This window comes from Mesoplodon mirus (assembly GCF_964341445.2).
Source record: "Mesoplodon mirus genome assembly, chromosome: 15".
In the NCBI taxonomy this organism is placed as follows: Eukaryota; Metazoa; Chordata; class Mammalia; order Artiodactyla; family Ziphiidae; genus Mesoplodon; species Mesoplodon mirus.
The window spans coordinates 77952654-77966947 of NC_138991.1; the positions used below are offsets into that span (position 1 = coordinate 77952654).

The 14294-nt window shown below is 38.2% G+C and overlaps 1 protein-coding gene across 2 annotated transcripts in view; it reads left to right on the forward strand.

Moving 5' to 3' along the window:
• Window positions 1-14294, forward strand: part of SPTLC3 (serine palmitoyltransferase long chain base subunit 3) — a 133378-nt gene that overhangs the window by 13538 nt on the left and 105546 nt on the right. For both annotated transcript variants that reach the window (XM_082645295.1, XM_082645296.1), the window contains one exon: window positions 10944-11126. In XM_082645295.1, the coding sequence (XP_082501421.1) occupies window positions 10944-11126 (183 nt within the window). The remainder of the gene's footprint in view (window positions 1-10943; window positions 11127-14294) is intronic.

Consider the following 14294-nt stretch of genomic DNA (forward strand, 5'->3'; position numbering starts at 1 on the left):
GCACAGCAGCTAGCACAGAGTAGGTACTCGATATGTATTTGTTGGTTGAATGAACGAACAAATATGCCTAGAGATGATCATACTAAGTGAAGTAAGACAGAGAAAGACAAATATCATATGATATCACTTATATGTGGAATCTCAAAAAAGGATACAAATGAACTCATTTACAAAACAGAAATAGACTCACAGATATAAAAGACAAACTTGGTCACCAAAGGGGAAACGTGGGGGTGAGGGATAAATTAGGAGTTTGGAATTAACAGATATACACTACTATATATAAAATAGATAACCAACAAGGACCTACTGTATGGCACAGGGAACTATATTCAATATCTGTAATAACCTAAAATGGAAAAGAGTGTGAAAAAGAATATATATATATATATATATATATATATGTGTGTGTGTGTGTGTGTGTGTGTGTGTATAACTGAAGCACTTTGCTGAAACTAACACAACACTGTAAATCAACTATACTGCAATTAAAAATGTAAATAAATAAAGGAAGGAAAAAATGAACAAATGTATAAATATGGAATGACATTAGACTTCTGGGACGTTGCCACTGGAGACTTCTTGCTCTCTAATCCTGAAGTGTTGTATTTCTGTACACACTTTTTATCTCCGCCTTAGTCCATGAGTTCCATGGGGATGGAAGCCATAAGAGAAACTACCTGAATGACCCAGTGCCTAGCACAGGTACATGCACGTGGTAGTCAGCCATCCCATGAGTGTTGACAGCTGCCAGTACCCACCTGGGAAGGAAAAAGAGTCAGCCCCATGGCTATTTCTGAAACATGTTCCAATCTATCACATCTCAAAGGTCTAACTTAAAGCTTCTTTCTGATTCAACCCTGGTGCTGTGGACTTGAGAAATTCAACTTCATCCTGACTTTGCCTGCTTTATAACCTTGGGGAAATTGCTTAATGCCCTGTGACTGTCTTATTAAGTGAAGATAATTCTAATTCTATTACAGTTATCCACAACCTACCTCTTAGGAATATCATGTAAGTAAATAAAATCATGGCCACAAAAGCTTTGAGCACCTCATAGATAAGCACTGTTCTCACCTGGACGGAGAACAGCATAACTGAACAAGATAGTAGGTAGTAGTTAATTTCAATGATATCAAAACAACAATGCATTGTTTTCTCTGGTTTATCAGGATAACTTCAGAAAAGCTCTGTGCCTCTCAAGTGATCCAGCTGGTTGTGAGTAAAATTCGAAGATTGCAGTCATTGCAGGGTGGTGAAGGAAAGCCACTTTGTTCCAAAGTTCAATTATGTCCAACTGACTTTAGGGCCTCCACCCCAGCTGTCATCCCAGGTAGGATCCTGGGATGCTACAAATCTTTCTTCCCTGCATTTCTTTTTCACTGCTCTTTGAAACAGAAAGTCTGGCTTACCCTGCAGAGAAAGCCTGTTCAATTTCAGCAGGCACTACACACCACATCTCCAAACAGGCAACACATGAGGCCCAGCCAGAAGTCCTTGCAAGGTCCCGTTCCTCTAGTTTCTACTCACTAACAAGTGCCCATTCTGGTTCTCCTGTCCTGGAAGGCCCTCACCTCCTTCCTCAACATTTTCCAGTCTTGGCTCTCTTTTTCTCTCTCATTCACTCAATCCTACAGCAGATGTTCATGGGGCACACTGCTAGGGACTCCATTTAGTCCTCTCCAAGCCATCCTGCCTTTTCTGTGAGTCCCTGACTTCCCAATCTGGAAGTGTGGAAGGTGGGACTCTTCATGGGCTTCTCTGACTTCTTCGCTAACTTCTCTGGTGGTGGATGGAAAAATCAAGATGATGGGAAACAACTGAGCCTCTCAACGACTGAACTTGGGCATCACTACAAAGAAAGTTTGGAGTAGTTAATACATAAAGAAATTGTCCCCTCAAAAAGTTCCATGTTTATAATCTGTCTGTCTGTCTCTCGCTGACTTCTGTGGTCCCTGAAGCCTAAGTCTTATAATGTACTTCTTTCTGTCATGCACCACCTAACACTCAGAGATGCTCAGTAACTCAAGAATTGAATCTTTGACAACTTCACCAGATTTATTGATTGACTGATTGATTATCTCATTCTATCTTTTTTTAAAATTAAAGTACAGTTGATTTACAATGTTATACTAGGTTCAGGTGTACAACATAATGATTTGATATTTTTATAAATTATACTCCAGTTAAAGTTATTATAAAATATCAGTTATATTCCCTGTGCTATACATTACATCCTTGTATCTTATTTATTTCATACATAGTAGTTTATACATCTTAATCACCTTCCCCTATCTTGCCCCTCCCCACTGCACTGGTAACCACTAGTTTGTTCTCTGTATCTATTAGTCTACTTCTGTTTTGTTATATTCATTTGTTTTATTTTTTTAGATTCCACTTATAAATGAGAATATACAGTATTTGTCTTTCTCTGTCTGACTTACTTCACTAAGTGTAATATCCTCCAGGTCTACCCATGTTGTTGCAAATGGCAAAATTTCATTCTTTTTTATAGCTGAGTAATATTCCATTATATATATATATTTATATATTATATATACAATATATATAATATATATATATATAAACATTCATACATTGGGGTACATATATCTTTTCAAATCAATGTTTTCATTTTCTTTGGATAATTACCCAGGAGTGGGACTGCTGGATCATATTGTTGTTCTATTTTTAGCTTTTTGAGGAACCTCCATACTGTTTTCCATAGTGGCTGCACCAGTTTACATTCCCCAGATTTAAATTTGAATGTTGGCCAGTGCAGACAGGTCCTGATGCACCCTTTTGCTTGGGGAGGTAACTCAGTTCTCAGACTTCTTCCAAACACTTCTAAACAAGATTTAGACATGAAAGAATATTAACACAATTCTTATAGTATCTATTCATTAAGGTAAGACTAGATGACATGAAAAATGAGCCACCACATCTTAGTGACATAATCCAATAGAAGTTTATTTCTCACTCATATTCTTATGGGCAGTGGCAGGAAGCTGGAGGGGGAGGAGGTGAAGACTCTGTTCCACACGGTAATCCAGGGCACCAGGCTGACAAAGCTCTGCAGACGACACTGTGTGGCTTCCAAGGTCACCTTGGCCATCAGAATTCAGATGACAATAGGGGAAAGAGAGAAAGAGATGGATCATGAGAGAAGCTCTTGTGGGCCAGGCACAGAAATGGCACATTTCACTTCTACCAACTTCACATTGGTCAGTCGTACGGCCACACGTGTCTGCAAGGGACGTGGGGCATGTAGCCCGGCCATGAGAAAGAGGAGAGGGAAATGGTCTGATGCACAGCCAGTCTCCACCACAATGGACAATAGTGTGAAAATATTTGAAATATTCAAAAGACCTGAGTGAGAGATAATAAAAGCTATTATTTTTTGCAAGTGATCCTTTATTTTCTGTCCTTTTATTAAATAACTTGTCTTCCTAAAAATATTATTGTAATACAATGTGGTGAGTGTTATAATGGTATTATGTAGTGAGAACACCTAACCTGTATCTTTTTAAGAAGTGAAGCCAGAACTGGGTCTTAAACAGTGGATATTAGGCAAGCTAAGGTGTCTATGTGTGTGGAGTGGAGGTGAGGGGGCGGGCAGCAGAGGACAGTTAGGAAAAGGAGTAGAAACTGAAGAAATTACAGGAAAGTGGCAGCACGAAAGAAGGATTTGGAGGGGATAAAAATCAAGGTTTGGAATGAAAGCAAAACTCACCTATTTGTGACAAGATGATATGAGTTAGACTAGACTGAGGCATATGAACTTCATAAAGCATTTCTAAACATTTACATCTACAAAATACATGACAGAATGCTGTGGTTAAAATACTTATTTCTTAAAATCCCAGACAACTTTAAGACATTATGTACCCTTTCTACTAATGTAGAGCTGTGTATTCTCATCATTCATTTGTCATTCCACTTTCATGAGCTTTGGTACCCTTCCTACTAAGGTAGAACTGTGTATTCTCATTATTCATGTATCAATCCACTTTCACGAGTTTTGGTGCTGCATCATTTTGTATAACTTCAGCCAGATCTAATTGACATTCCAAAGTATTTTAGAAGAGAAATAAATGGTAACTTTGAAACCAATAAGACTCTCAAACGTTTTAGAGTAAAAGTAGAGGATTCCACTGAGGAAAGAGCTGCTTTGAATTTTACCTGCCATTAGGGATGAAAATTAAATATATATATATACACACATACATACATGCATATATATACATACATATATATATACACACACACACACACACACACACACACACACACACAGAGTAAGGAATGTATACTTACCAGTCAGAACAGGGCATTCATTAACCAATCAGAAAGGATGCTTGGTATAACAACTGAAATGAGTATATCATGTGTACAAGATGAGCATCAGTCCCATCCCTCTCCACCAGCCTCTCTTCTAGTCTACAATCTTGTTGCTCCCTTGACTGGGGATGAGAACTGATCTGACGGGATCCCTGCAGCTGCCAGTAGTGGAAGACTCAAATGTAAATAGATTAAAAATAAGATTTTGTTATTCTCACATAATAAGAGTCTAGAGTTGGGAAGAGTCTAGAGTTGGGAAGAGTCTATATTTGGTTGGTCCCTGGGTCAATTGTTTTGGTCCCTTAACAATGTCACTAAGGACCTCAGGGCTTTCCATCTCTTCTTTCTATCAATACCATCTTTTGTGTGTAACTAAATATCTTCATCTTGTGGCCACAAATGGTTGCTGCAATTCCAGATGACCCAAGCATCATGGTCTCTCTCAAGTTCAGTATCTCAGCCCCCCACGCCTCTAATCCCCACCCCTTCTTCCCCCTCACACTTACTGCCTCCAGTGGATCCTCACTTTCCCGCTTCTCCCTGTGTATGGGTACTGGCCAAGGCTCTATACCTATTCTTTCTCTTCTTTCCCAAATATTTCTCTAAAAGCAGTATCATCCATTCTAACAGTTTCTTTTAACTTCTCTACTCAGAAGATTTGATGAAAATCTGAACATTTACTAAGTGTTTACCCTGGGGAAGGTACTTTGCATATATTATCTCATTCCATTTTCAAAACAAACTTTACTAGTCCATTTTCCACTGGAGGCATTTGAGACCGAGGGAAATTAGCTGACTTGCACAATATCTTACAGTCAGCAAGTGAAAGTGCCAGGATTTGAACCCAGGCAGTCTCCCTCCTGCCTAAGCTCTCTCCACCATCATGCTCTGCCTCCCACCAACACTGGGCTCAAATGCCCCCTCCTTCAGGAAGCCATTCCTGATTGCCCAATGTGATACGGTCCCTCCATTTGTGTCACTCTTATGACGTTTACTTTTTGCTCTATGTTATGATTATGCTCGCTCCCTTCCCCGCACCACATACACAATTATGCTGCCAATTCTGGGAGAAAGAGACTATATTCATTGATTTCCTATCCCCTCTAATATTAGCCTAGGACAGTGTTAAACAGGCAGCCAGTAAAAGACCTGCTAATTTAAATGGAAAAGTAATCATCCTTCCAGGACATCCCAACACTGTTTATTTCTAGATGTGACAGTATTACAAAATGTAAACAACCTCCAGGGTGTCACAGAGTCCCAGATGACCGGGAGCTCTGGGAAAGGTGGCTCAGGATCTATTTATTTTCAAACTATGAAAGAAAAAGTAGAATATCAAAGCTGTATTTCCAGCAGGTAGAACAAAGGGAGTGCATTACAGATTCCCATGCCATGTTGACCTTGGCTAGCAAATGTATTAAGCAAGATTTTAGGCTTTGTTTACTTTGATGGGACTGATTCTCATATTTCAAAAGAACTATCCAATCCCAGACTAAGAAACCCTTTCCAAGAGGTGTGACCTATTTCAATTTTAAATAAAGAATTTCGGTAAATGCGTCAATTTTCATCTGTTAAGAAAGACCTATACATTTCCAAATAATGTTGCTCTCCATGAAGGTATCTCTTTTTCTCTCTGCCAAACAAAATTACATTAAATTAAATTAAAAATAAATAAAGTTATATGTGAGAGAGCAAAGTAGGTAGCAGCAGCCACCGACAGACATTGTTGGAAACTTCTCCTTTGTGATATAACTATCTCCCAGAACAAGTCACAGGGGCAAAAAAAAAAAAAAAGAAAGAAAGAAAGAAAGAAAGAAAGAAATAGTTACACAAGCCCAGTCTGTGCACCCAGCTGAGGGTTCTATTTGCATCTAGGTAGACAGTCTGTTATATACAGTGCAGCTTTGCCTGAGACCCAATTCAAGCAGAAAGTTCCCATTGATTTGGCCATATATGGAGCTCAGAAATGGCTACAGGGCCAGGTAAGGAAAAGGGGAAAACCCACTGATCCTCACAGGATGGCGTTGAATGTCCTGGAAGTTTCTCTTTTTATATGTGCCTATGTGACTTAGTCATCCTCTAAGTCAGCCCAAGGGGTTCATCTGTGAGCACATTAAATCCAGGTTCTGAAGTCACCCACACTGGATGTCCTTCACCCACCCTTCTTTGTCTACGGTGCCCTTAAAATCAGGGGGTCCCAAATGTTGGTCCCAAGCTTCCTGCTCTTCTTTTTATTTGGTGCTTTATTACGTTTGCCTTGAACCGTGGCTCACGCTGGGCCTCAGAGTAGTTGAGTCCTAGATCGTATACTTCAGCCAGGCTTTTCTCTTTTCCTGCATCTCTAACTGCCCCCAAATACCCCCACTTATGCAAGCAGACACCACCCCAACTCAGCAGGTCCCATGCATACTCATTGTCTTCCCCTACAAGCAGTCCTCCTTCTAATCTCTGCTTTCTTCTTATCCACATTCCTATAACACTCCTCGCAGATACTGTCATGACCTCTTCTTTGACTTCATACCAAACCAGTCACAAAAGTTCGTCAAACCTTTTTCATGAGGCTCTCAGCCCCTTTTGCTAGAGTCTGGACAACTCCAGGAAAGAGGGAAGCCCCCTGGGTATCCTCATGATGTGGAAAGGACCAGAAGGTGGATCTTAACTGGGCCAGGAAGTCACCAGGCATGCTAGAGATGGATGCAGTTCAAAGGTCACAGACAGAACAGAACCCAGGAAGGGAGCCAAAGGTTCACACTAGACTAGGAAGATTGGCCATCCATCAGACCTACGACTGGTGTGAGGGCGTAGAGAGAGGTCAAGAACTCAGGAGCAGGGACGGGGTCTGTCTCATTCATCTTGGAATTCCCAGAACCTAGCGTGTTGCCGGTTCATGCAAGACATCCAATTAGTGCCCTATGTTCCCAAATACAAGGTATTTGTTATATTCTTTCCTCCACCTTCCATTCAAGACCTCATATTATGCAATGCTCTCTCACTTTAATTATTTTAAACCAGCCGGTAGCATTTGGGGAAGATATTAGACAAAAGCAACGTCCATTAATGTTAACTTGGTTTGTCTGGAGAAGACACTGTTGCCAAAACTCGGCCTCTGTACTCTGGTGCTGAATAGAAACGTGGAGACAGACTTTTGGGTGAAGTAGAAAAGAATAGCTTTATTGCTTTGCCAGGCAAAGGGGGTCACAGCGGGCTAATGCCCGCCAAACTGTGTGTCCCACCCTGGAAGGGGTAGTGAGGAGTCTTACAGTGCTCAAAAAGCAGGGCATGGTCAGCTCATGGGCGTTCTTCTGACTGGTCGGTGGGGAGGTAATGAGGAATCAGCATCATCGACCTCCTGGTTCCAACTGGTCTGGGGTCTACGTGCTTGCGGGCAGCATAGAGTTAACAGCTCCCACCTGCTGGGGGCTTCAGTATCGCAAAATAGCTCAAAGGACATGGCTCAGAATATTATCTATAGTCCTTGAGGAAGAACTAAAGGTCCTTGAGTTTGTTTAATGGCTAAAGTATTATTATTTTGTCTTGCTTGACTGTTTTCCTTTCTTTCTGCATTTTCTCACTTCTCTGATTAAACTTATTCTTTGACTAAAGTTTTCCTACAGAAAAACAGCAGGTGGATGACATGGGGTGGGTCTATTCTGGGAAGGCCTCATAGGGCCCTGCTCAGTTACAACACTGATATAATGGATAATAAGGAGTTAAGGAATTTTAATAAGATTTAATGATATTTTGTGAGCTTTTGACTGAGCAATTCAAGTGTAAAATCTCATTATAAAAGGGCTTTTTAAAAATTACTTTAAAAACAAGTAATATAAATAAAAAATATTCATCTATCAGATAGATTTTTTTTTATTATTATCACATATTTTGTGGCTTGGGATAAAATTTCCAGGGACTGTCACACAGATTCCAAAAATACTGCATCTCAAACAGAATAGAGGAAGTAAAGGCAATAGAGTCTAGAAAACTGTGTTTGTGGAATCTAATGGTGCTTATAGTATGAGTAACAAAAACATTATTTCTAATTAACATAATTTTTATATAATACATCATTTTAAATATATATGTGTAAGCTAAATTAATAAATTATTAGTAGACATTTGACAGTTTCCTATAAATCACTAAAAATGGTCAAAACACTTCTTATGGATCATCTCATTGGGAAATGGGGAATCCAAGGATTGTATTATATTTGTTGAATTAAAAAATGAATAAATGTATAAATATTTATTAAAGACAAAAACTTAATTAGTAGTGTTAAGAATAATTTATTCACTAATGCATTGAGCAAACATTGAGCTACCATGTGAAAATCAATTAAGCAGGAATAAGAATGGTTTGATATTAAAATTCTACTTTCCACCGACATGGTGACACCTAAAATAAATGAGAGAAATATTTACTTTGACTTTTTATTATGAAAATTTTAAAACATGCAGAAAAATGAAAAAATAATATAACAATCACCCACCCGTATAACCTCCATCTAGATTCAACATTTTCCCAAAATTGCTTTATGTATGTGTTTAATTTTTGATGAACCATTTGAAAGAAAATTAGAGCTGTTATAACACTTCACCCTCCTTAATCCTTCAGCATGCATTGACAAAGATTAAAGCATCTTCCCACATAACTATACTACTACTCTCACTCCTAACAAAATTAACTCCTCAATAATATATATTTCGAGTCCACATTTGGGTTTCCACAGTTGTTCAAAATATGTATTTTTTACCATTTTTTTTTTACAAAAAACAAAAAAAGAGTATCTAATGAAAGAACACACAGTGCACTTGGGTGTCTGTTAAGTTCCCTCCCCCACTCTTTACTCTTTTTTTTTCCAGCTTGATTGAGGTATAGTTAATAACTAATAATTGTATGTACTTGAGGTGTACATGACTTGATATATGTATACGTTATGAAACTATTACCGCAATCAAGCTAATTAACACATCTATTACCTCACCTCACTACCTGTGTGTGTGTGTGTCTGTGTGTGTGTCTGTGTGTGATGAGAACACTTTAGATCTACTGTTTTAGCAAATTTCAAGTATACTATACAATATTACTACCTATAGGTACCATGCTGTACATTAGCTCCCCAGAACTTCTTCATCTTATAACTGAAGGCATGTACCCTTTGACCAACACCTCCCTGTTTTCCCCACCCACTGTCTGGTAATCACCAGTCTACTCTCTGTTTCTGTGAGTTCAGCTTTTTTAGATTTCACATATAAGTGAGATAAGGCAGTATTTGGCTTCTTGAGTCTGGCTTGTTTCACTTAGCATAACGTACTCTAGGTTCATCTATGTTTTACAAATGACTGAATTTTCTTTTGTGTGTGTGGCTGAATAATATTCATGTGTGTGTGTACAAAACCCACATTTTCTTTATCCATTCATCCATCAATACACACTTAGATCATTTCTGTATCTTAGCTGTTGTGAGTAATGCTGCAGTGAACATGGAAGTGCAAATATCTCTTCAAGATACTGATTTCATTTCCTATGAATATATGCCCAGAAGTGGGATTGCTGGGTCATATGGTAGTTGTTTTAATTTTTGGAGGAAACTTCATACTGTTTTCCATAATGATTGTACCAATTTACATTCCCACTAGCGGTCCACAAGGGCTCCATATTCTCCACATCCTCACCAACATTTGTTATCTCTCTTTTTTTTGGTAACAGCCGGGCTAGCAGGTGTCAGGTGATATCTAATTGTGATTTTGATTTGCATTCCCTGATGATTAGTGATGTTGAGCACCTTTTCATATAACTGTTAGCCACTTGGATGTCTTCTTTGGGAAAATGTCTATTCAGGTCCTCTGCCCATTTTTAATTGGATTATTTGTTTGTTTGGTTTTTACTTGTATGAGTTCCTTATATATTTTGGGTGTTAACCTATTATCAGATATGTGGCTTGCAAATATTTTCTTTCATTCTGTAGGTTGCATTTTCATTTCATTGATTATTTCTTTTGCTGTGCAAAAGCTTTTTGGTTTGATGTAGTCCCACTTGTTTATGTTTTGCTTTTAAAGACCAAGCCAGTTGTCATATAAAACGTCCCACATTGTGGATTATCTCTTTCCTCATGAAGTCATTTACCTGATATTTCTTGTAAAATGGAAGTCAGATATTAGAGCTTGACTAAATTCAGGTTAAATATGTCATCAGTGTATTAAATATTACATCATGACAAAAACATAGAGTGGTGAGTTGTTCTAACATCTGTGATGTAATTTGATCACCTGGCTAAGGTGTAACCCCAAGTTTGTGTTTGGGGAGTAATTAATAGGGTTATACTTTGGCATCTTGCAAAAGCCCTATTGCTTATTAATTTTTCACTTAATGGATTTAAAATCTGTTGAGAATTTTTGCCTGAATTAATTATTTCATTAGGATTTGTGAAATAAAATGTGCATTGCTGATTACCCTCTTCAATGATCAATTTCCAATTTTCTCCAAGCAGTTTTTCCAATCTTAGATATGTTCTTTGAAATGTAAAAGGTCAAAAGTCCAAAATTTTTAATATCATAGTTTATTGTAATGGAAGAGTAGTAATTTTCCACTTTCTTTTGTCTTTTCAGCAAAATGGAAATTCAAATTTTTATAGGCCAATTGTTGAATCCTTTGAGGAAGCACCTCTACATGTTATGGTTTTCACTTACTTGGGATATGGAATTGGAACGCTGTTTGGCTATCTCAGAGATTTTTTGAGAAACTGGGGAATAGAAAAATGCAATGCAGCCATAGAGAGAGAAGAGCAAAAAGTACGTATGAACACCTCCCTGGGTCTATGTCAATGCCAATTCTTCTGTAAAGTGTTTTCACGAGTGGTGATGTGTGTACAGATCCTAAAAAGAGTGATACACTCAGGAACTATCCAGGGTAAATTCTGTTCCCCTGCACCCCATAAACCCCAAAACATTTCCTGTGTATTCACGCACTTGTTTTTTTACAAACATTTATTGAGCAACTACTATTTGCCAGACTGAACTAAAGGTTTTCTTGTACATTATCATATTTAATTTTTATAACAATCCCATGATATAGACATTAGAATAGCATTTTAAAGGTGAAAAATCAAAATATAAGAGTGAGGACACGTGAGTGGAACTGTACTCTGGTCTTCTAGTTGTCAGTTGAGTATTATTTACATTCTATCCTGGAAGAGGAAAGTGTGTTTGAGTGAAATGTGGGACTTTTATTTCATCTAGGTGAGAGTTTCTCAACTTTGGCACTACTGACATTTCAGACTGGATAATTCTTTGATATGGGAGGCTGCCCTGTGCATTGTAGAATTTTTAACAGCATCCCTGACCTTTACCCACTAGATGCAATTAGCACTCCCCCACATACTTGTGACAATGAAAAATGCCTCCAGACATTGCCAAATTCCTCACAGAGTGCAAAATCACCCTGTGTAGAATCACTGATCTAGATACTTTCAATAATTAACCTATAAAAATCTACATCATCCCCTTTTCACATAGAGCTAACAGGACAACCTGGAAAATATTAAGAGACCTGTGAGCAGCCTGCTTCCTTTTAACATGTTTTCCAAAATTGGTTCAAATGATTTATGATGCCATGAATCTCTTTTTCCTAAAACTTGCTTTGGAATACACGATTGTGGCTATAGATTATTCCACATGATGGAGCCTTGAACACATCAAAGCAAAGAACATAGGTAAGGCATGAACTTCAATATAATGAGAGAACTTCAAATCTTGTAACTTAGTGACTAGTACCCATGGTAAGCTAAACTCTTGTTACAGTAACATAACCATGAACAAGCATGTAGAACACTTATTTTGCAATTACCTTAAGTCAAGCCTATCACCTTCAGAAGAAAATCAGGCCCAGCTTTATTATTGTACTCTTTCCTACCTTTAGCAAGTATTTGAGTATATGCTCTCTACCAAGTAATGGAGGCTAATAGAGAAGAAACTATAGGTCCTTCCATGAGAGAATTTGAAGTCTGGTGTACAAAACAGACTCACCAGCAAAACAAATGATAAAAAGTGATGATGGGGAGGAAGGTGACAAAGGAAACAGGGATCTGTGCCCTGTGATTCTCTTAAGAAGTCAGGAAGGCATGATATTGGGGCTTGCATGGGGAGCAGGAGTTTGCCTAGTGAGCAAGGGTGAGAAGGAAGACACTCTCTGAAGAGGGCACTGCTTGTGTCAAAGCATTCATTAACTCACTAATCAGGTCAGGTTCGTTTGGAGCATGTATCTTGTGCCAGGCACTGTAGTACAGTCTTGGAATATAGGAATAACTAAGGCAGATAGTGGTTCTTGCCTTCAGAGAGCTAACCATTAAAAAAAGCAGTTGCAGTGGAATTTGATAAGAGGTACCATAGTGGTAAGTAGATGACATCAAGGAAGCAAAGAAGAGAAACATTTAACCTGAACTTGGTGTTCAGGGAAGACTTCTGGGAGGAAGAGAAAGGTAAATTGACATCTAAGGGCTGAAGAGTAAGTACTAAGGCAAAGGGTGAGGCAAGATGAGCTGGAAGGAGTCTTCAGGGAGAGGAAATATGGTGTAAAATGGCCCAGAGGTCAGAGAAAGCATTGTACGTTTAAGGAACCAATGAATTCTAATGACCAGAGTGTTGCGAGGGAGAGTGGGAGCATGTGGGGAGAAAGATTGCTTGAGAGGCAAGCAGGCACCATACTATAATGGGTTTTTATAAGCCATGGACATTTATTAGAACAATGGGGAGGCATTGAAGGATTTCAGGCAGAGGAATGCAGATTTGCAGATTAGAAAGATCATGTTCACTGCCTTATAAAAAATGGATTTACAGAACGACAATATAGGGGCCAAAAAAAACAGTTAAGAGGCTGAGGCAGAAGTCCAGTTTGAAAAAAAATATCTAGATGAGCCCTTGGGCTGGGACCAGGGTAGTGATAATAGGGATGGTGATAATAGACAAGGCCAAGAGAGGTTTAAGAGATGGAGTTAGGATTACTCAGCTATAAGAAAGAAGGAAACCATGCCCTTTGCAGCAGCATGGATGGGCCTAGAGATTATCATACTAAGTGAAGTAAGTCAGACAGAGAAAAACAAATATCATACGATATCACTTATATGTGGCATCTAAACAAATGATACAAATGAACCTATTTACAAAATAGAAATAGACTCACAGACAGAAACAAACTTATGGTTACCAAAGGGGAAAGAGCCGGTGAGGGATAAATTAGGAGGTTGGGATTAACAGATACACACTACTATATACAAAATAGATAAACAATAATGACCTATTGTGTAGCACAGGGAACTATATTCAATATCTTGTAATAACCTATAATCTGAAAAGAATATATATATATATATATATATATATATATATATATATATATATATGTATGTATAACTGAATCACTCTGCTGTAAGCCTGAAACTAGTACAACTTTATAAATCAACTATACTTCAATAAAAAAAGAAAAGAGATGGAGTTAGGGATGATTGATTAGACTTAGGAAATTAGGGAGATGTACAAATCAAAGCCCACACTAGGTTTATGACTTGGACAACTGGGTACAAAGAAGGAGGTATCATTTATTGAGATGAAAAATAGAGAAGGAAGATCCAGTTGGAGGGAGAAAGTGGTCAGTTCACTTTTTGACAAGTTGAGTTTAAAGAACTGGCAGCTATAGAGGTCTAGACCTCCAGAGAAAAGTTTAGGATGCATATTGTGACATCTTTGGTATATCTGGAGTGTTATTAAATTAATCAAAGCCATAGAAGTGGAGTGGATGTGATCTCCCAGGGAAAGTCCATGGAAGAAAAAAAAGAAAGGCTGAGAAGAGGACAGAGAACTTTAGAGAAAATAATAGACGTTAGAGATGGAATTCCAATTCAAGACTAGAAACAATGTGACAATAAAAAGCCTTGTAATAGTTAGGGAAGAGATAATTTGTGCTTG